General features: G+C 38.7%; 1 protein-coding gene and 1 long non-coding RNA gene across 6 annotated transcripts in view; one reads left to right on the top strand and one right to left on the bottom strand.

The window, feature by feature from the left end:
- The window catches only part of mideasb (mitotic deacetylase associated SANT domain protein b), a 49,797-nt gene extending 27,483 nt beyond the window's left edge, over positions 1–22,314 (top strand). For 4 of the 5 annotated variants that reach the window (XM_041812296.1, XM_041812295.1, XM_041812294.1 and 1 more), the window contains exons 8-13: positions 4,964–5,039; positions 5,729–5,817; positions 8,311–8,454; positions 10,909–11,031; positions 14,608–14,810; positions 16,915–22,314. In XM_041812296.1, the coding sequence (XP_041668230.1) occupies positions 4,964–5,039; positions 5,729–5,817; positions 8,311–8,454; positions 10,909–11,031; positions 14,608–14,810; positions 16,915–17,152 (873 nt within the window). In that variant the 3' untranslated portion in view covers positions 17,153–22,314. The remainder of the gene's footprint in view (positions 1–4,963; positions 5,040–5,728; positions 5,818–8,310; positions 8,455–10,908; positions 11,032–14,607; positions 14,811–16,914) is intronic. The other variant, XM_041812297.1, reaches the window with a different exon arrangement.
- Positions 22,315–22,465: 151 nt separating this feature from the next.
- On the bottom strand, positions 22,466–23,845 carry LOC121526030. Its single transcript, XR_005993282.1, has 4 exons — positions 23,683–23,845; positions 23,499–23,564; positions 23,315–23,375; positions 22,466–22,753 (listed from the first exon to the last, which is right to left on the bottom strand). It is a non-coding gene; the product is annotated as an uncharacterized LOC121526030 (long non-coding RNA).
- Between the last annotated feature and the right edge of the window lie 18 nt (positions 23,846–23,863).

The following is a 23,863-nucleotide window of genomic DNA, read 5'->3' on the forward strand; positions in this document are numbered from 1 at the left end:
CAAATTTCAGTGTCTCAGACACAAAATACAGAATTTGAATATTTTAAAAAAGTTCAATTTTAGAAAGTCATGGTGTCACACCCTAATCAACTCAAAACCCCTGCAAAGGTTTCCTGAGCCTTTAAATGGTCTCTCAGTCTGGGTCAGTAGGCTACACAATCATGGGGTAGACTGCAGACTTGACAGATGTCCAGAAGACAGTCATTGACACCCTCCAGAAGAGGGTAAGCCACAAAAGGTTGTTGCTAAAGAAGCTGGTTGATCACAGAGTGCTGTATCCAAGCGTATTCATAGAACGTTGAGCGGAAGAAAAAAGTGTGGTAGGAAAAGTTGCACCAGCATAAAAGATAACCACAGCCTTGAGAGGATTGTCAAGCAAAAGCCATTCAAGAATTTGGGGGAGCTTCACAAGGAGTGGACTGAGGCTGGAGTCAGCACATCAAGAGCCACTACGCGCAGACCAATCCTAGACATGGGCTACAAATGTGGCATTCCTAGTGTCAAGCCACTCCTGGACCAGAGACAACGCCAGAAGCGTCTTACCTGGGCTGTGGAGAAAAAGAACTGGACTGTTGCTCAGTGGTCCACTGTACTCTTTCCAGATGAAAGTCAATTTTGCATATCATTTGTAAATCAAGGTCCCAGAGTCTGGAGGAAGAATGGAGAGGCACAGAATCCACGTTGCTTGAAGTCTAAAGTGAAGTTTCCACAGACAGTGATGATTTGGGCTGCCATGGCATCTGCTGGTGTTGGTCCACTGTGTTTTCTGAGGTCCACGGTCAACGCAGCCATCTATCAGGACATTTTAGAGCACTTCATGCTTCCTTCTGCTGACAAGCTTTATGAGGATGCTGATTTCATTTTCCAGCAGGACTGGGCACCTGCCCACAGTGCCAAAGGTACCAAAAGCTGGTTCAGTGACCATGGTGTTACTGTGTTTGATTGGCCAGCAAACTGGCCTGACCTGAACCCCATAGAGAATCTATGGGATATTGTCAAGAGGAAGATGAGAGACACCAGACCCAACAATGCAGAAGACCTGAAGGCCGCTATCAAAGCAACCTGGGCTTCCATTAGACCTGTGCAGTGCCACAGGCTGATCGCCTCCATGCCACGCTGCATTGATGCAGTAATTCATGCAAAAGGAGGCCCAACTAAGTGTCGAGTGCATAGAAATGAACATACTTTTCAGAAGCCAGACTTTTCTGTCTAAAATATCCCTTTTTCATTGATCTTATGTAATACTGTAATTTTCTGAGAAACTGAATTTTGGGTTTTTATTTCTGTAAGCCATAATCATCAAAATTTCAAGAAATAAAGGCTTGAAATACTTTACTCGATATGTAATGGGTCTATGTACTGTATGGGTTTCACTTTCAGAAAAGAGTGACAAAAAATATTGAACTTTTTCATCATATTCTAATTTTTTGAGATGTACCTGTATATGAGTCATTTATATGAAGCCTCCAGGCAGACAATTTGCCTCAAGGGATTTTTGTAATCAGTTGACTCAAATTACTCAAGGAATTGTTTTTGCCCTAGTTTAGACCTTTAATCTCTCTTGGAGACCCTAAATGGCAACCTATATCATTACGTTTTTTTTACTGTACTTTTTTACTGTTAAAAAAGTCTTTGTAAATGTAATTACTGAAGCTTTGAATTATAAAAATCATAAGAATATAATAGATATAAGAAGGATTATCTTATTTTTTTCTATTGAATACCGAATGTTGTAATAAAAAGATTAAGGCCCCAGACCTACCACAGATTAATGAGAGATAATCAGCAGATTAAACCTTTAATCATGGGGCATCAGCATTTCCAAATTAAAAAGAATAATTTCCCTAGATATATTAATGTGAAACTCATTTCAATTTTGAATGCCTTGAAATAAAAAGATTGTTCAAGATGATTGACGATAGAAATGATCCATAGTTGTTAACTGATGATAACATGATTGTAATGCAGATTCAGAGAGGAGGTTTAGGGCACTCGGCATGATTAAATTGATTTAAAGCAACCAAGAACATTAAATCATAAAATCATACTGGCAAATAAACCTTTAAAAACAAGCAAAAACATAAAAAGCTACAAGGTGACTTTAGGAAATCTGATTGGTCAGATGGTTGCTCCGCCTACTCTGCAGCAGTGATGAATCCTGTGCGTCAATGCATCACCATCACATCACTAATGACATCAGAGCTCATCATCAGAGCAGCGTGCCGTGCAGACATCCAAGAGTATAACTCATTAAGAGCAGATAGAGCTATATAAAACAGCAATCTCTAGATTTTAATGAATCTGCTGCTACTCATAGACAAAAAATAAGAACAGTGTGCTCCAGGCTGACTGTGATAATTAGGTCGATAGCTGTCACTGTTAAATGAAATGAAGGAAGCATCCTAAATGGCTCTTTCCTGATCTTATCATCCCCAAAGAACAAATGATAATAATAAAACATGCTGCCATATTATCTGGACTGTTGGAGAAAGATCTGAGCAAAGGAAAAGGCTGTGCATTTAACATATTTAAAGGGAAGAATTGACAGCAACTCTGGAAGTTGCTTAGTCCACTGGGTTTGTGAAACTATAAAAATACACACTATAATAGCTCTGAATCTGACTGTTTGTCAGAGCAGAAGTCCCAAACCTGTAGGCATAAAAGTTACAACAATAAAGAGAACATAAAAACAAAACCTTCAACATATTTAAGAAGGAGAAACTATGAAGTCTTTTGTCATTTTAGTCTTCAAATAATCACTTAAGTTATCACTAGTTAGTTAGTTTTGTACAATCTTATGTAATTCTAGGATGAGAACAAAAATAAGTCTGCTGGGCTGAATTACAGCATGGTTTTTAGAGCTTTACTGTCACCCCCTTCCTCTCCAAATGAAAAGCACAAACTATAGGATTTGTGTGACACAGAGGACAACGTTGATTTGCACATATGATATGTTATCCATCTGTGACATGTCGCCAGGATGTGAATTTAGTCTGAGCCTCTTACATGAAGAAATTATAGCAATTTCTTTTCTTATGCTGTGTTGTTCTTTTAAAGATAATTCTGATACTTGGACAACCTTTATTCAGCGCCCATCTTTTAACACACAGGTGCAAGGTGACGCTCTTGTTGATTCCTTTTTAGAAAATCCCCTCTTGTAAATAATCCTGATGAATCATTGTTGTTTTGTTTATTTAGCACAAAGGGGGAGGAATATCGATGGGCAGTTTCACTTGGCTTGTGATAAGGGAGAGCAGCACACTGCATGATCAAAGAAGATAATCTTTAAATGATCAGACCAGGCAGGAATTTTCTGCACTACTTCCTGTCTTTTCTATGTTTGTTTCTTGGATTTTTCTGTCTCTGTGTAAATATTTTCAAAGCTTTGAGAGCAGAAAGTGACAGTCTCAGCAGAAGCAGCGTCCACATGGATCAGATCAATGAAGAAAAAATAATTTGTCCAACTTTTACCTGGGTGTTGCCCCTTTCCTCATCTCACTAAACAAATGCTATGTGAAACTTAAAGATATAGTCAGACTCACACAAAAGTCTATAAAACAGATCCATTTTAAGAGATATTAGGTTGCAAATTTTAAGTGTAAGTTAACTTTGGAATTAAAAACTTTTTTTGCCACCATCGACATTTTCTTACTTTTTGTCTTTCTCTATTAGCATAGAGAAACACCTCTGTTATGCCCATATAAGGGCATGATTCTGCAGGGCAATATACAAACACAGAAGGAACACAGGAGTGAGAGAAGAACCAAGATATCAGTGGCGTTGAAATTAAATTAAAGCATAACAACAATCACAATACTTCAAATACTTCAGTAGTTTTTTTTCTAACTTAAATTTTATTTACTTTTTTGCAGTAACAAAACAAACAGAATAAAAGCTTGGTGTCAGAAAATAGTCAATTCTCTTCTCTCTTTTGTGAAGGGATTTAAAGTCAGCCCACTTTCTCCATTTTCAGGAGATTGAATATTGTTGCCCTGAAGCCTGCGTAAATTTCTCCCTATCATGCAGTTCTTCCATACAATTTGACATTTTCAGTCAAGGTTATGTCACACTTCATTTAAAAGCCAGTGCTCCCAATAAAAAAATAAGCACTATATGTTCTTTAGGAGCACTTGAAGACACAGGCAGAATATCTAACTCAGTTGATATCTTCACTCATGGTGCAAATGTGTTTACAATCCAAAACAGGAAACCTCCAAACACAACCAAAAAATATGGAAACACTCTGCCCAAGGGCATGAAGAGAAACTCCGCCCACACATCACCCAAGATTTGATTTTGCAGCTACAGTAATTTGAGTAAATATGATGATTTGCTTTCCGCCCCTGCAGTCCTGGTATACATCTCTAGATATTGGATGAACTAAATCTTTCTAAGTATTGCATTTGAAACGCCCACCTTAGATTATTTTCTCCTGCATAAAGACCTCTTTCATTGTGATAAATTATCTTTGCAGTAGGAGTAGTGCAATGAAAACAAATCTTTGATGAGTAACATCAGTACTATCAGGCTGATCTGTGGTTATACTGGTGAAGATTTTTTAGGCCCCAGCGACCAGCACTGGTCCAGTGTTGTCAAGGAAACTACAAGGAGAGGGGAGGGGGTGTTATGGCACCCACACTCTGCGGCAACAACAGCAGCAGCAGTCTGGCTTTTAACTACCGTCTTTGAACATCCATGCACAGTCAGACAAAGTTAATCCATCCATGTTGGGTATGATCATGAAATAAACAAAACAATTATCCTTCTCTGATCACCTGTAATCTGCCCTTTCATTGTTTGGCTCTGGGTGTTTTCACGCCTTCATGATCACAATTGGAAAGCAGGAGTCAGCTTACTTGGCAGGAGCGACCTGCAGTATAAAGGCTAATGACAGTCACAGCTGTGCAGCACAGTGTGCCAGGGTTGTTCACTTTAAAGTCATGTTTAATTGTTTGTTTTTCAGGCGGCGCTGTCACTTCTGTTGCTGAGGAATCCAGTTTTTCCAAAGTCTCATCATCTGGCCAACTACCACTACTCAGGTAAGTCATAAAGTAATAGTTTTACCTTCCATGATGGTTTGATGGCTGATACATTTGTTTGATTGGTTTATTGACAGAAAGGAAAACATTTTGATGAGCAGTCATTTGTTTTTCAAAGCTAACAATCCTCAGCATTTCTGAGGGTTTTATATTTTTCTGGCATTAACTGACAAACCCCATGCTCTAGCTGGTATTCATAACCCTGTTTAACCCCATGTGTGCTCTAGTTGGGGTAATATTTTTGTAAACCATCATACTGTAACTCTCTAAGCCCCCTAGTCTTGCTTCAAAGCGGTGGCAGCTGCAGCAGTGAGTGTGCAAGTTGTTTTGGTGGGGGGTGGTGGGTAAACTGTTGAGGATTGTCAGGGTCAGCGTGATGAAGGGAAGGGTAGGGTGGGCAAAGAGAGAAGAAGAGGGGGGGTTACAGCATGTGGTTAATCCCCAGCAGAAGACAGGAGAGCCATTGTTTATCGAATGTGTGTATTCGCTCTGTGTGTGTGCGCTTGGTTTTGAGGGGTAGGGGGTGGGGTTGAATTTGTCACACTCAGAATATAGTGTGGAACTTGTTGAGGGTTAAATAGTTTTAAACCGGTCATTAACATGCTGTCTGTGTCTCTTTAAATTCCTCTCTGCCCATCTTTCTCTCTTTTTTACCCCCCACTTGTACACAACCCCCCCCCCAATCTCAGGATCAGACAGCTGGACTGCAGCTGAGCGACGCCAGTTCAACAAAGGCATCACTGCATACAAGAAGGACTTCTTCATGGTGCAGAAACAGGTATGTTGTAATGAAACACAAGAGAAGGAGAATACAAACTCTTGAAACTGCCCTTACACCCCCCACCTCCCACAAAAAAAAACTGGGGGTGGGTGGGGAAAATACTCTGGAAAAGTGTTCCCTTCTTGTTTTACTGTTTGCAGAGTAGCAGCTTGTAGGGAAGAAAATTTGTTCAGGGTTGGCACTTGATAGTGAACACAAGATTACAGCAACAAAATGGCTCTACTTTCCCTTAAAAGAGAAACTCCAAAATCAGTTGAATGGCACACTGCATCTTGCATTAATACTGAATGTTCTTAATGCATGTTTTTAGTCTCAGTTCATTCACACATACACAAAACTTGTCAAAGTTTGAGGTGAAGTCAGGGTAAGCTGATGAGTGAAAGCAGCAGGAAATATTCAAGAAATTTCACGGTAAGCTTGCAAGAGAGGGTTATGGCATTGGTATGTTTGTTTTTTGTTCTCCAGTATGTTCTTATCCATTCATTTGCTGACACGTTTAATACATCCAATCACCCATAGCTTTGATAAAAGGGACAAACAATCATAACTGACTGCCCGCTTCAACTGCCATTTCCAAGTTGTCCTTACTTATGTCATTTGCTACCTCCTGGTCTGCATCCCTCACCTCTTACCTGTCACTGTGAAGTGCCTATGTACAGGTGCATCTCAGAAATGCAAAAAAAAAATATTTTCCTTTGATTTAATTCAAGAAGTGAGACTTCCATATATTTAACATAAATTTCTGACAAAGTGAAATATTTCAAGACTTGTTTTGATTTAATCTTGATAATTACTGCTTACAAAAAAAATCCACTATCTCAAAATGTTAGAATATCACAAAACATCAGTCTAAAAATGATTTTTAATACAGAAATGTTGACCTACTGGAAAGTTCTGGTTTGAGCTTCTTTTGCACAATTTACTGCATCCATGCAACGCAGCCTAGGTTGCTCTGATAGCACCCTTCAGCCTGTTTGTATTGTTGAGACTGTCTCTCTCATCTTCCTTTTGACATTTTCCCAGAGATTCTCTATGGGGTTCAGGTCAGACCAGTTGGCACTGTAAAATCATGGTCAGCAAACCAGGTTCTGGTAGTTTTGGCTTCACTGTGGGTAGGTGCCAAGTCCTGCTGGAAAAGGAATCTCCATAAAACCTCTCAGCAGATGAAAGCAAACTGTCCCTGACTATGGAAACTGAAAACTCTGAACTTCAAGCACCTAAGATTCTGTGCCTCTCTGAACTTCCTTGAGACTCTGGGATGTTGATTCCCAAATGAAATTGAAAGTTGATTTTCATCTAAAACAGGACTTTGAACCACTTAGCAATGGTCCAGTTCCTTTTCTCCTTAGCCCATGAGAGACGCTGATGACATCTGTGGTTCAGGAGTGGTTCGACACTAACACAACACCTGTAGTCCATCTCCTGGACTTGTCTGTGTGGTGGCTCTTGATCCAGTGATTCCAGCCTCAGTCCACTCCTTGTGAAACTCCCATTAGTTCTTGTTCTGCTTTGTTTGACAATCCTCTGAAGGCTGAGCTCATCCCTTTTGCTTGTACTCTTTTTCTTACCACAATTTTCTCTTCCAGTCAACTTCCATGAATATGTTTGATACAGCCTGAGAACAGCCTGTCCTTTCAGCAGTGAACTTCTGTGGCTTACCCTCTGTGTGAAGGGTGTCAATAATTGTCAAGAGTCAAGTTAGCAGTCCTTCCCATGATTGTGGTTGTGTGTACTTAACCAGAGTGAGAGAATGAAGGCTCAGGAAACCTTTGCAGAATGGAATTTTCCACAATATTCTATTTTGAGATAGTGGATTTTTGATTTTCATGAACTGTAAGCTGTATTAATCAAGATTAAGACAAAAAAGTCTTTCTGTTGTAATTATTCACCTGTAACGTGGTAGCAATGGTTGTCATGAATTCTGCATAGACTAAATATTTCATCAGATTAACAAATACTCTATCACAGGATGTATTTGAGGCATTTCTCATAATGTTTCTAACTGCACTTGTACACTACACTACTACACCTGTAGAAAGCTGAGAAAGTAGATACATCTCGCTAACAGTTCCAACTTGCCCTTTTTCTAACATCATGGACATAATTGCAGAAGCAAAGAGACCCAAAGGACTTTAGAGTGTGTGGGCGAGAGTGAGATGTGAGCCAAAACTGAATTACAAGAACAATTATTACATAATATTACTTTTAAAGACTAGTATTTTTTTTTAATCTTATTTTCTCTTAGACTTTGTTCTCATTGACGCAGCTTGTCAAAGGGAATAATTTAATTCAATTACCTTTTAAAGGACATCTTATCATTTACAGGGACAAATTACCAATGTACTGAGTAAAATAGACACTGGTCTCTGTGTCTTGTGTTTTCCTACCAAAAAAATAGTTTTCTCCACAGTACTTTAATGATATCCTGAAAAAATGACTTTATGTGCCCGAAAACTCCATTAAAAGAAAAACTGTTTGTGGGGTTCACAGGTGACGACTAAAACAGTGGCACAGTGTGTGGAATTCTACTACACGTACAAGAAACATGTGAAGATCGGCCGTAACGGGACACTTATCTATGGCGAGACTGAGCCTCTGGAGAGTAGGACTACAGAGGAGGAGACGAACCACAAGGTCAGTTCAATGTTTTCATGTCTGAACAGCAGAAACGGGTGTTATGGCGCTAATGTAGTGACGTAAAGCTCAGTGATGTGAATCATACAGCTTTATCTAGAATTCCCATCTTTCATAGCTAATTTTCCATGAGGATGTTAACTGGGGTTCAGCTCAAACTCAGCCTGCCATTATTGAAAAAGCAGCCATGAGCCATCTGTGCTGTTTGTTTTATTTGCCATGCTCCAAATGTGCTTCTGGAAGTAACTTAACAAGTGTCTCCGAGCCAATAGCTAATGAATAAGGTAAAAATATATGGACTTTTCAGCGGCTATCGAGTTTTGAATGTTTCAATTGCAAAGGCTAATGCCAGGACCAGCTTTGATGCTGCATGGTCTGCATTTCTATGATAATTTTCTAATTAAAAAACTGAAACATATGGGCAATTTAAGTGTATTTGACTGAAATAAATTGTAATACCCCTTTTTACCAATATAAGGTGCTGTCTGCTTTAAACCTCTCTTGTTCGATGTTGGCAGCTAATGCGATTGCACTTATCAGTGTTATTAAAAAGGGGTATTTCTGTATTTTTGAGGTTGGTTTGTATGAGGAACTTGGTAGTGCTGTTAGTCTCCAGTGATTTCAGCAAGGGTTGCCCCTTCATGCAAAGCTAGGCTATGTAGGTTCTCTGCATAATTTAGCTAGTTTAAGGCAAAAATGGGCAAAAAAAAAGCAATGTTGGCTCAATTGTATAAATTTCAAACCTTTTTGAAGCGTTTTATTTTTCATACAAAGAGCCTCTGTGCTTTTCAGCTATTGGCTATGTTCTCTTCCACCTCAGCATATCTAGGCAGCTGTTTAGGGCTTCATCAGAGGAAGCAAGAAATAACTGAGCTAAAACAACACTAAATTTATCAATTTTGACTTAAGTGACAATGACGTGCTGTTTAATGAGGACATGAGAGGATACTTTTATCAACCAGAGTACAGGGATGAACAACTTCTGTAGATATGGTTGGCAAGACAAAAGAGAGAGGAGAGAAACTCTATTGAAGACCAGTCAGCTTACCTGGTGGTGTAGGTGTGGAAATTGTAAGCCCATGCCCACAAGAGATTGTGGCTCACAGATGCCTGCAACCTGCATCACTCCCCATCCAGAGTTCCCTGCCTTACTGAATGCCTGAGTTTTACCAACATTCCTTATCTTTCTGGAGATAAATTAGACTAAGATTTTCGCTGTAGCATGCAATTGAGCCAGCATTTTTTTCTCCCACTTTTACCTAAAACTTGCAAAAGCAACATGATTGGTCCACTGGGTGACTGCTTGTCCTTACACAATGTCTACAGGCATATTGTGTGAGATAAATGGCTGCAGACAGCTACAGATTTGTTAAATATACTTGCTTACAAATATATCGTACATGCATTTCCATTGTTGCGTCTCTCGGTGGCTGAACAAGCATTAAAGTGTCCTACCTAGGCTTATTCAGCAGCTGTACATCGAATCTCCTCGGATGTCTCCTCTCTTTTTTTCTTTGCAGAATCAGCTGCTTAATATTATCCGGTTCAGGTGCAGTAGTTTCCTGCACTCAAAAAACAAGTATAGAAAGTGGCAGGACTGGAAACTGGGGGTATAACAAGCATAGGAGTCATACTGCTGACTTGTGTTTTTGCAGGGCTGCTTAAAAACATGGATGTATGTTGTGCTCTTGATGGCTTGGGCCACTACAGTGCAGAACTTTAAACCAAGCATTCAGGTGCAGATGCTGTTAAACCTCAATTTAAACTGTAGGTTGTTTATTTTGTATGTGCAGCGCCCTGCTCTTCACCTGAAAGCTGGTCATTCAGTGTGCATCAATCCATACATGAAGTCTGCACAGAAGCTACCCTTCTCTAGAACAAAGTGCATATCTTGATGAAAATTGATTTTACTAAAAGCTTAAAGAGTTTTAGAGCCTCGGTGCTCATGTCTCTGGAGCATTGTCCCCAAGCAAACAGGGCCTTAATGGACTGAGTGTCTCACGTTAATCTGGTTTGAAATCAGCAGAATGAACAAGGCTGTTTGGCTGCAGGCTAATGTGATTAAACAAGAAACAATAGAGTTTTATTACAAACCAAAACTGCAAAGTGTTATTTCAGAAATAACGCATTTAGGACAAACATAACTGTCTACTTCTTGACTCTTAATATGAGCTAAAAGAGCAGCTACAACAAGCTTCAGTTTCTGTTTGTCCTCAGGATTCAAAATAGCCTTAGGGATTTATGTGAACACGGGCCAATGCTAATTTAAAGTTACTTGTACAAAGAGAAATTAATAATATCCTCTTTAAAACTGCAAGAAATCATCTGAAATTTACTTAAATATTGATGTTCCTAGGATGCACTTTGTAAACTGTAAAAAAGCTGTCTGAATGAGTCTTTAGATACAAGTAATTTTCCTCATGTCTCACATCTCCACTGTTCTCCTCGGCCCAGCAGGGCTCTCACAGATTGGAGCCAAAGCAGGAGGAGGACAGCAGGAAGTGGGAAGGGTCAGCTGACAGGAAACCGGATGTCGGTCCCACAAGGGTGACACACACGCTGCCGTCCACAGAGAATGTGAGTGTGAAATTAATGACCAGCTCTGTGTGGGAAAGGAACACTGTGACACAATGAATGAATAGGAGTGGATGAAGGGATAAAACACAGAGTGGTTTGTTTATGTGTCTCCATGTCTACACTGATATGAAAGACTCTTAATTTGAACAAATTTCCCCCTTTTCAACACCTGTTTTGATAGAAAACTCAGGAAAACCAATCCTGTTGGGGAATTTTTTGATTGCGATAATGCTAAGAAACACTTTTCTTATAATCCTAAAAAGCATGAAACACATCCATATTTGTGCAGTTTGCCAATGAATATTATTTGGTTGCACCTAATTGTTTATCCCTCTTCCTGTGTTGGACATTCAGTAAAGATGCTTGCATTTTAAACTGTCTTTTATAGCCAATGCGGGGGTAAATTTTATAGATACACTGTATCCAAAAAGTGTTCACCCCTTAGGATGTTTTAACCTTCCATGGATTTTATTAGGGTTGTCCTGAACAGCATTTTTGGCCTCTGATCCCGATCCGATTTTATTAATATTGAATATCTGCCGATATGAGGTCCTGATCCGATACACATAATTATCTAGATTAGAGTTTCAGTTGGGTTTGTTTGCAAAAATAACCGAAATAAACTGAATAACTACTAGACATCTCAAACTTATTCCATTTAAGTCAGTACAGCCAACATTGTTGTAAAACCCATAAAATCACTTTTCTGCTCAGAATGGTGTAATAGCTCTGTTTCGCTTTAATTATTTGTCAAAAAAAGAGTTACATATTCACTTTGTGCAGTGTTTGAATTAAATCAGACAATCAAAAATTCACTTAAAAGTGGTCATAACAGCTGACAGTGACCTGATCAGTCAAAAAAAAAACCTCAAATAACCTCTGTTCCACTTGGAGGTGGTTAAAGCAGAGCCAATAGTCACAACAACAAATTAATTCAATGAAGGAATTTGAAATATTATAGTTTCACTTAGAAGTGGTAATTAACTTGACTATATTAGTCACAACAAAAACTTAACTCAAAAAATTAATTAAAAACATCTCAACTTCACGTTAAAGTGGTATAAACAGTTTAACTTGAATAGGATCAAAAACATATGAATCATACAGATTCAAGACAACAATCTTTATTAAAATGTAGCAGCTTAATCTGCGACATGAACCAAAACATTACCACTGCAATAAAACCAAAATATCAAATACAAGGCACTCTTTACAGTGCAATTTGAAAGTGCAACTGGAGCTGCTACGTCACTTTTTCCTCCCTCACTTTTATTTCTTTACCCACTGTTACTTTAAAATGAAGTGAAGGTTCTTGTTTAGGAAAACCAGCATTCTCAATGGCCTGCTTTACATGCTCTTCTGTGTGAGACCCACGAAACTGGCGTGCATGTAATACTGCATGCTTTGACTCAGAGGTGGAGGACTGTATAGTGAGGCTCAGCAGTGACATGGGGCAAACTCTGACCTCTAGTGAAGCTAACAGCAGTGAAGTTGCTTTTTTTAATTCTCTAGTATGCTGTTACGTACTTTTTTATACAGCCCCAGTAAGCCTGTGTCAGTAATGTAATGTCGAGACGGCAGGGCATAGCGTGGATCCAAAGGCTCAAGAAGATGACAAAAACTCAAATTCTCCACCATGGAGGTGGGCTGGTTGTCCAAAGCAATGAATTCGACCACTTTTTTCTGTTATCTTTTTTGTCTTTTTGCTCTCTCGAGGGTACTTGTCTTTCCTCTTAAAGTCCAGAGTGTGTTGCCTGTTGCTATGGTGAAGTCACTGCTGCATGTTTAGTTCGGAGATGATGGATCAAATTTGTAGAATTAAACGCAGCTTTGCTGCTACCACCTCGTGAAACGGCTGGGTTATAGATGCTGCAAGTGGCCACTGGAATGTTTTCACTCTCACGTTGGTAGGTTTTCCACACCGCTGACATTTTAAACACAGGAATGCTAATGTCGGTGCCGCTACTGGTGCATTTATGGCCTGTCGTAAATTGTGCTCCGTCTACAACAGCTGATGTAAATTATCAGCTGGGCCGACCGGATCAAATTGCCAATCTCCGATCAATTAAAAATGCTTAAATCAGCTCTGATCTGATACATATGATCGGGATTGGGACAACCCTGGATTTTATATATCAATCATAGTCATGTTGAAAATCAGCTTCTACAAAGTAATGTAAAATAAATGAAAATATTGTCTTGTAAAATAGGTGACTACATAAATATTTCAACCTCTTGAAGTCAGTATTTAGTAAATGCACCTTTGGCTGCAATCACAGCACTGGTAGGATAGGTCTCAGTCAGGCTTGCGCAATCTGGACTCTGCAGTTTTACTCCATTCTTCTTTGCAAAACTGCTCAAGCTTTCATAGGTTGCATGGGGATCAGGTATGAACAGCCCTTTTCAAGTCCAGCCACAAATTCGCTATTGGACTGAGGTCTGGTGTCATAGGTGTCACATAGGTGTCTTTATATTACAATCACTTGAGACACATTCACTGCACTCAGGTGATTCCCATTTCACTGATAGTGAGACTACTAGCACCTATTGGCTATACCTTATGTTGATGATGACTGATTCATAAAACCAATAAAAGGGTAAAACATCCAAGGGGATGCATACTTTTTTGTGGCACTGAATGCATGCAAATTTTGCATCTGGTCTACATGAGTTAATGTCTCTAGTTCTTTGCTTTTTTCGTGGACATTTCCAGAAAACAAATATGGCTTATATGAGTTGAATCCTGTATACTGATAAAATTCCTGCAACCAAATATGATAAATGATGATGTAAAAAAGGAGGTCAGTGCTCCACATTGGCGAATTAATAGCAAAGATAATCGCTGTCTATTACCATTCATCATGTTTCATATTGTTTGCAAGTGGGATTTCTTTAGCAAGAAGTAATTGTAAAGTATTTCGTGTTTGTCTGCATATATTGCATCCAGCTGTTTCAAATAATAAAATCACAAACAGCTTTATAGGTCAACTATTTATGCAAATGAAAGGAATTTGACAACTTTCAGCCTGTAGCAGCAGAAAGCTAAAAAACCATTCCCTCCATCTCTTTAAAACAGGGAACATAAAAACGGATTTAAGTAAGCAGGACAATATAGGCTTTAACGTCTTCATCTTCCTGACTAGTGACCTCACTTAGCCTCACCAGTCTTACACATTTGTCCTTTTGAACTCTGCAGGAGTCCTCCTGGTTTTCTATGGGTCTTAGATTTGCTGCCCTCTTCTGGATGTTTCTAAGTAGACACCTTGGCTGTTGTCCACCTTCCTGGATTGTGTAACCCCATTACGTCTGTTAGCAAACAATGACTCAACAAGAAACATTTATTTTGTTATTTGCTTTACATTAAACCACTTAACACCTATAATACATTGTTGACAGGAATGTCGGACTGTGTCTATGGTTGTTTGTTAACTGTTTGCACACCACTGTAACACAACCTAACATAAAAGCTGCTCATAAAGCAGCTTTAGGATCATGATTATTTCTCCTCTGTGACTGTGTCGAAGACCTTTTTGGGCTTCATGTTTAGAAAACCTCTCTACTTTATTGTGCATGCAGCCTGGGACCGTCCTGATTATGAAGGGCCAAGAGGACACAGCCAGGGACCAGCCTCTGCCCCGGGTCATCCACGCTCCACATCCTCACCCTCCCAGCTCCAAATCACGTTACGATGGGAACGCCCCGCGTAGGACCAGCCCTTCAACAGGCAACAAAGGTGCCGCTGGCCAGGAGGGAGAGTTCCCTTGCAAGAAATGTGGCAGGTCAGTGACATGGAATATCACCATCAGTCAGTGCGGTTGTTTTGGAGCTGCTGGAGTGGTTTCTGTTTACTTCAGCAGCAGTCACTCCAGTTACATAAGAGGCCTTAGACTGCACAAGCCAGCTACTTTATGAAAACAGAGCTTTTCTGCAGGAATATTTCTACTAATAATGCTGACTTTTGTACAGAAAGGCAAGTTTATTGTTGTGTTTGAAAGAAAGGAATTATCCTGTTGTGGTTTGATTAAATAACAGTCCGTCCTCCAGCAACACAGGGCCTGTTATTGCCAACTGCATCCTAGCAACAGAAACACAAAGTAGCTGCAGCTTATCTCGCCTCTTTACTGCAACTCTACCCAGTGATATGACAAGAGCTTTACTTACATGCTGAAATACTGACCCTGCTCAAAGTGTGCTTGATATAGATTAGACAACACTACATAGTCTGATAAATGTTGTGAAGGAAATCCAGGCTGTCTTTCTACAGTGATGTGCAGCTATAAACAAACAAAACAAAACTGAACAAAAGGGCTGCAACAAACAACTATTTTTTGGCACTTGACTTGTCACTGATTTTTGTCAGTTAATTGACAAATTAGAACATTTTGTAAACCTATTGTATTTAGGGACCATATCAGGTCAGTTAATCTTCCTCTGTAAAACTATCATAGAATGGACTCTATATACCAGGTGCAAACGGTGGCTTTTACACATAGTCCCTCTGTGCCACTTCACGAAAGGCAGTCCAGTGCACTATGTTCTCCTATAGCAGTGGTTCCCTACCTTTTTCCATGGGGCCTCCCCTTCATATTTAAGAAAAGCTAAGCCCACCCATGACTCATTTGCAAAAAATGAAAAATTCCAACATAATATGCCTACATACACTCCTTCTGGACAAAAGATCTATGTATAAACTATCCAGAATTACAATTGTGTATAAGGGCCACTCTAGAAAAAATATGTTTTTTGTCTGTTAATTTTCAAGGAAAAAGTCAAAAATTCGTAAGCTTAAAAAGTTAATTTACAAAAAAAAAAAAAAAACTTAAAAAGTTGTAAATGCCCGTGAACCAAAACAGAAGATTTTAGACTAAAGTCAAAAGTCCAGCCACTGCTTTCAGTTTGGTTTCTTGTAAAAAATTCTAAATTTGCACTGTTGTAAATATACGATTTTAAAAACTTGAAAGTTTTGAATTTCTTTTGTCAAAATGTAAGATGTATAAACTTGAAATTTCATTTTTTTTTCTTATAAATTTCAGACTTTTTAAACTTTGAAATTCTTAGTTTGTTTTTTGTAAATATAGGACTCTATAAGCTCAAAAATTAGGAGAATTTCTGAGATCTATGGGTGCCTGGACCCCAGATTGGGAACCACTGTCCTATTGTATTGCAAAAGTAAAATTAGCTCTTTCATTCGTAAAAGTCCAGCCTAAGCAATGCAATGACGAAAAAATGGCATTAATACTAGGAATGGGTGGTAATACGGTAATGCTGTACCCCCGGGTTTAATTGATAGCCACGGTTTTGCTTAAATTACTGTCATGAAGATGGTGCCGCATATTGAACACATGTTTATAATAAATGCCTTAAGAGTATATGTCTATTTCCACCAAAGCACCTGTGTCTGAAGATGATTTTAAAAATTACCTTCTGTAAATGATGTCAGGACATTTTAGCAAACATCAAACTCACAGCAATTAGCTTGTATATAGCCGCAGTGGCAGTTTTATCAGAATTAGACCACATTTCCTCATTAACACTAAAAGCTTTTCTGTCTTCCTGTCCTGCTTCAACATGAGTTTGCAGTCCTTTTGTGTTGGGTTAAGTTGTACTAAAAGCTGATGTATACAGCATTTTGCAACTAGTTAGGTTAATTGGCAACAGGTCAGTAACATGATTGAGTTATTCATGTTACATAGCGACCCAGCTGTTTTTAAAATTAGGGTTGTAGACAGTTTTTTAATTTTGCACCAGCTTTCCATCCCTATCCCTTATAAAGTAACTTCACTTCTCGATTGAATTATTAAATTTGATTGCACCAGCCAGATAAGAAATCTAACGTGTCTGAAAACAGATTCTGCATTAAGCTTCCTTCTCTTTTACCTGTAGGATATTTTACAAGGTGAAAAGCCGCAGCGCCCACATGAAGAGCCATGCAGAGCAAGAGAAGAAGGCGGCTGCACTGCGCCAGAAAGAGGCCGAAGAACGAGCAGCAGCAAAAGCAGCTGCCGAGGCCGCTGCCATCCTCGCTGCAAGCCAACAGAACGGGACACGACAGATGGGCGGGGACAGCACAAACGAAGACACATCAGACGCAGAGGATGAGGATGACGAAGACTGGCAGTGAACGGAAAGGTCACATACTCTGACTGCAACATGCAGTCCCTCCTGTGAACTCGGTGTAAATTCTGTGGAACAAGAAGACTTCTGTTGCTCGGCACATTCAGGGACAGATTGACTCCCATGTTTGTGTCTGTGAGTGTGTGGACTGAGTGTGTGCGTGTGTGTATCAAACTCACCGACGCCCCCTTTACTCTGCTTGAAAAGCTTTTCAGGAGTTACCTCTCTTGGTCACAGGGCTCTGTCAAATCAAAGCCATGCCGCCTCTCTCGGCACCATCATGCTGTCCTCGCCAGGCCGCAGCCTTCCTCCTCAGCACTTCAAGTCTCACCCTGTGTCCTTTGACGGGCGAGGGACTTGTTGGAGCCCCTTTTGTACGTCTTTCTCAATGAGCCACAGCATGCACTCTTTAGCTGCATCCCATCCGGATGAAGTTGATTTGTAGGCTGAAATCTGACAGCCGGTGGAGGCGCGGGCTGTTAGATTCTTTGCGGATTGTTCCAGATGGATGATGGATGGATGGATGGATCGATGGCATGTGCAAACTGTTGCCTTTGTTCCACCGCTCCTCTGCACTCAAGGCTGCCAAAAGCTTTCTCTTCTCAGTCGCATGATGTGCACCAAATGGGTTCCCCTCTTTCTCTGTGAGTTGTTGTTCTTTTGGGCTTTAGTTCTGTGAATCCCCCTTCAGCCCCTCGTCACTTTTTATAGTTTCAAGTTTGTTCCTTCACTGTTGATGCCTTGGATGTTTTGATGCTTTCTATCTTGAAAAATGACAATCAATTTTACACTGTTGTTGTTGTGTTTTTTTATAAGTATCTATATATGCAGGTAACGTTACTTTTTCTGCCTGTGTAGCTATATATGGTTCTTGTTGTTTTTGTGAATATTCTTGTTGATGATTATTAATATTATTATTATATTCTGGTTTTGGCTGCAATTGAATTGAGCGCTTTCTGTACTTGTCATTTATTATTATTATTTTTATTTAAACTAAATCAAAAATAATGCTACCCGCTGCCTGTTTATAACTGTGAGATTTTTTTAGAAAGCCAGACATGAAGAAAAGACAGAAATGTATGTGCAATAGAACAAGTTGTTACCTAAGCGTCAGAGCCCTCCCTCCCTCTCTCCTTCATTCTTACGGCTGGCTGCTCTGGATGCCTCCCTGTCAACCCTGTGACCTTTAGGAGGTACAGACCCAGACTGTTGAAGCTGCAGGTCTCTATAGATACACATCACAGAGAGGGCAAAGAAAACAATCAGTGTTGACTTGTTCAGGACACTTTTTAGAACCCCGACATCAGAGCCAGGGTCACATTTTGTACTATCTTTCAAAAATAATAGTTTGCCGATAGGACTGCAAAACAAATTTAACCTGGATTTTGCAAGTTTTACAAAAAGATCTAAAAGGTAGTCCCCTCTTTTTAAAACACATATCAAAATCTGTGAGTTTAAGGAACCCCTAATTATTAACTTTTTCAGACAAAAACGTACAACTAAAGTATTTACTGTTAGCAACAATCAGGCACTGAATGAAGAGAATTATTTTTTCACTGTTGGTCAGACTTGACCTTAGTTTTACAGGTTTTACAACGAGATTTAAATGGAAGTCCTAGGCCCTACTTTTTAAAAATGCGTGTCAAAATCTATGGTTAAAGATTACTTATTTAAGGAAACCCTTGTTATTTCCCCCCTTTTTCTGTAAACATGCCATTACAGTATTTAGTCTTAACAACAATCAGGCACTGAGTGAAGAGAACCATTTTTCACTGTAATCCAAACTTAACCTTGATTTTGCAGGTTTTACAAGTTTAAAAGGCAGTGGCAAGACATACATTTGCCCTGAAAACATATCAACATTCATTGTGTATGGTCTCTCATCTAAGCTCAAGGCAAGCTTCTATTTATTCTCAGACTGTGAAAATGCCCCTAAGCTATTTACTATCAACATCAATCTGGCACCGAGTGAAGAGAATCATTTTTCAGTGTATGCCAAACTTACCCTTTATGTTGCAGGTTTTACGAGATTTGAGTGGCAGTTCCAAGCCCTTCTTTTAAAAACTCGGTATCAAAATCTATAGTTAAATATCACTACCCTATGTTTAAGGAAAGCCTTATTATTTACCCTTTTTTAGACTGTAAAAATGCCAGTACTGTATTTACTGTCAGCAACGATAAGGCACTGAGTGAAGGGAATCATTTTTCACTGCATTCCAAACTTCACCTGGATTCGCTGGTTTTACTACAAGAATGTTTGAATGCGTAAATATACAATGTAGTAAGTATTGTACTTGGTTGTAACTTGTTTGAGCCAAGTGTATTTTGAAGCTCAGCAAAATTCAAACAGACTGACCTCAAGAGAGGCAAAATCAACTCCACTTCTGCAGATTTTTGCAGGGGATTTTGATTTTTCGTTTCAACTCATAGTTTCAAATTTAAATCCAAGTGCTACTATCTGATAATACAAAATGTACCTCCCCATTGAAAAATACATATCATGATAAAATGTATACATCAGTCATTCTCAACTGGAATATTTTCAGACCCACTGGCACATTCGTATTGAGATACTTGAAACTGTGACACAAATTCTGAAATTTTTTAGCCACTCATAAAAAATGTGAAGTTTGATTCTTAAACTGAAGAAAAGGGAGCGGGGATGAAATGTCATTTCAGCTCTGTTGCTTTGTGCAAGGAGAACTATGCTTTTTGTTTGTTTACTTTTTCATTCTGAAATCGCAGCATGAAAATGCTCTTCATCACACATCTTGTCCTTTCATTAAAAGCTTGGTATGGACTTGTTGCAACAATTTCATCCTAGGCACACACATGTGACCCTTTTACAATGGCTTTGCTACCCACTTCAGGGTCCCCTTGTATACAATATTCTGTCTCAGAGGCTAACTTTTGTCTGAGTGGAATTTATTTTACATTGCAAATTCAATCAACCAGGCCATAAAGGAACAGAACTATTTATTTTGCATAAACCAAATATCACTCCATTTTTGCAGGTTTTTGCAATGGGAATGTGATGCTTCAGTACGTCATATTTTCCAAAATTACTGGAAAATATTAATCTGTTGACAAGAATATAACAGAATATACCACATACAGTATTCTAACTACTTAGATCTTTCGTCTGAGTGGGGTTTAAGTTTAATTTGCTGCAAAAATACAAGATATTCTGATGCGTCAATATGAAATTTTTCACTCTTAAGCCCAAAATTGATTAAATATGACATGAAACTGCAACCACAAAATGAGCTGAAATTTTTTTTCCCCTTAGAAGTAGTTATGATGATAAATGACATACAGTATTACTATAACCCAGACATTTATGTGTCCTAACCTACAAAATTCAAACAAAGCATAAGAAAAACAGAACCTTCTTTTCAAATAGAGAAGACTTCACTTTTAAGATGTTTGCATGGGAGTAGGATCTTAACACAACCTTTATTTTAGACTGAAGTCCACACAGGTGAATCTGTTGACACTAAATTGGAACCTTCATAATATTATAATACTTAATAGTAGCATATTGCAGCATGAAAAGCATCAAACAACCTTCACTTTGTGACTCTGCTGTAAACAAAGGGCTCCAAAACTGCCTTGGAATACTGTCGACTATTTCAATGAAAAAATGTTGAAAATTTAGACTGTTTCCTACATAATGAGGTGCTTTAAAAATAATTCATATCCTTTTAAGTAAGACAGACTGTCTTGATGTTATTAAAGGAACCATATTTCCCCTGTAAAACCCAAACTTATCCATGGTTGACACTTTTTTCTCTGTTTACCTTGTTGCTGAGAACAGCAGATTGTGGAAACCGCATGTTTTGATCTGTTATCTCTTCATATCTCTGTGTTAATCCCTTTGGCCCAGAGCCAGCTTCTTTTGCCATAGCAACAAAGGGTTATTTTCCGTTAAAGGATGAACCACAGAGGGGAGTTTTGGCTGGAGGAGAGGTTGTAGGGGTGAAACAGCTCTGGTTACTCCACATGTTTGAACCTGGCTCTATGCACAGACTGTGTGTGCTTGTGTGTGTGGATATGCTGTTAAATGTGTGTGAGTGGTTTAAGGTTAAATGTTAAGCTCTACACCAGTCAATGAAAAAAAAGATTTGCAGACTGTTCACATGTTTGATATGTTAATTTATATTTCCTTTTTATTTGGGTTTGTCTTGAGGTTCTTGGGGGGAGCAGGGGGAAGTTGTCCTCGTTGTGAAAAGATGTTTTGAGATGAAATCGAGGAGGCCACGACACAAACACGCAGCTGTAATTTTTCCTCATCTCATCCAGTTGGTTAAGGGAATTTTAAGGGGACAAAAGGTTTATTTAGCTAAAGATTAGAAAATATATATGAATGAAATTATATGTTTGCATACTTTCTATGCTATTTTCATATGGGGTTCACACTAAATGATGAAAACAGAAAGGAATCTCAAGTGCTTTTTACTACAGTGTAACTTATTTGTTTCCATTTGATTTTTACCACTTGTGTTTTTAGTAATGATTTATGAAGCACTGTATATTAAAGTTTTAAAATATTCAAAAACTTTGGAGTGTTTTTAGCGACACATCAGCTTTCCATTCCTCTTCTTCATTTCTCTACATTTTTGTTCTTTGCTAATAACAACAGATGTTGAAAGTGAGACATTGTACCTTTTCGTGAAAAATATAAGCTCATTTTGAATTTGATGACAGCAACATGCCTCAAAAAAGTAGGGGTGGTGCACTAAAAGGCTGGAAAAGTAAGTGGTACTAATGAAAAACAGCTGGAGGAACAGTTTGCAACAAATTAAGTTAAGTGGTGACTGATCAGTAACATGATTGGGTATAAAAGGAGCATTTTAGAGAGGCAGAGTCTCTCATAATTAAAGATGGGCAGAGGTTTGCTGATCTGTGAAAAAAATGCCAAAAAATTGTGGAACTATTTCAGTAAAAAAATTTCCTTAATGTAAAACTCTGAAGTCTTTGAGTTAGTGCTGTTAATAGATTAAAGAATTAATTATTTAAATGCAGTAAATCACATATATTGATCAGTTGAAAAAAGATTGCAATACTAGTAACAAAAAACCAGAAAGGACATCCTTCTGAATGTTATCATAACTTTCTACTAGGAGAAACAGAAGTGAGGGCAGAGGGTAGATTGCCTACTTATTAGTCAATCTAGGATGGTGTCAATCTGAGAATGCCAGGTCTTCCTGTCCAACATCATTGCCTGAGCTCATAAATGCTCCAAAGAATAAACATTGTTGTGGAAAACCTTCCATGAAGAGTAGAGGCTGAGAGACTTCAAAAAAGAGGGAGGGGGGACTCTTAATTAAAGTGCATGTATTTGAATACAATGTCATTACTCTCCCAGTAAGTAAAATGGTCAAGTGGCCAAACACTTTTGTCCATAATAGTGTATATTTTTTTGTCCTGTAATTGACAGACAGCGACCTCTGGTGGCATAGGTCATTGTGACAGGAGTATAGAGTGAAACAGATGAAGGACACAGTCATTTCCTCCCTCATGGACTCACTTCATGTCCACCACCATTTAAGTCAATGGGGTTGATTTCTGAGCCTCAGAGTGAAGATCTGGCTGTAGTATAAGAAGCCTGCATAGGAAGAAGGTTGATATTAGAAAGATCAGGCTACTACCACACACAGTAATTACTGCTAATGCACATATCAATACCATTATTTCTGAAGTTGTGGTCATATAAAAGACAATAAGATTATGAAAGAGTAATGGTGTAATAGTGTTTTCATGGTGGATGGGTGGGATTGGACTTCTTAAGTACTAAGAAAAAGAGTACGGCTTAGGCCTGACACTCACCCTCTTTGTAAAGTGTCTTGAGATAACATTTATTATAAATTTGTACTATGCATGTTAATACTAAAATATAAATTGATCAGTGTATGTAACTTATGCTGCATTCACCAAGCCTGCTCAAGAGATTATGCACTGCAGTCTAAAATCATTGTCTAGATTCTGATCAGACATTCAGTTACAGTTATTGTAGGTCATTTTAACCTGACAAACCCAAGCAAACATCTTAACTTACGTTTTGAGAAGCAAAAAGTAAATTCAGCCAGCAAATTTTACAGGTGAGTTTGGTTTAAATGTGTAAGTTAATCAGAAATCGAAAGTTTAGTGGAAATAGGAGGTAATTTACCTTTTCACAGAGCAATGGGCCTCATTCACCAATGTCTTCCTTGAATTCTTTAAAAGGAACCCTGCATGATCACACAAATCCACCTTATTGGATAGATATTTATATCTCTCATATGTATATTGAGCAAAAAAAAAAACAAACAAAAAAAACCTCATTTGATATCTGCATTTTGAGTAAATTTTACCTTATAAACTCATCTTTGTCCATACTGGTAGTGTGACGTCACTTGGGTAGAGCGCTCTTCGTGTTCCTATGCGTAACCATTTTTGAGAAATTTGAGATTTGAGGTGTCGACTATTTTTTCTCGGAACCATGAGGAGTTATCAGTCAAAATAGACAGGAAAGTGATAAAACAGAGCCATAGTTACCTTGTTGCAGCAACTATGAACATCCACATGGGTAAAATATGTTCGAAATCTCTCTCTTGACAACTCAGTCAAAGGCCACCAGCTAAAATGCGGCCGTTTAATTTAGTTGTTCCCCACATCTACTGCCTATGAAGCTTTCTGCTTCTATAAGTACAAAATGTTGCACATAAAGATAAACACA

Source organism: Cheilinus undulatus, linkage group 18 (assembly GCF_018320785.1).
Source record: "Cheilinus undulatus linkage group 18, ASM1832078v1, whole genome shotgun sequence".
Classification (NCBI taxonomy): domain Eukaryota; kingdom Metazoa; phylum Chordata; class Actinopteri; order Labriformes; family Labridae; genus Cheilinus; species Cheilinus undulatus.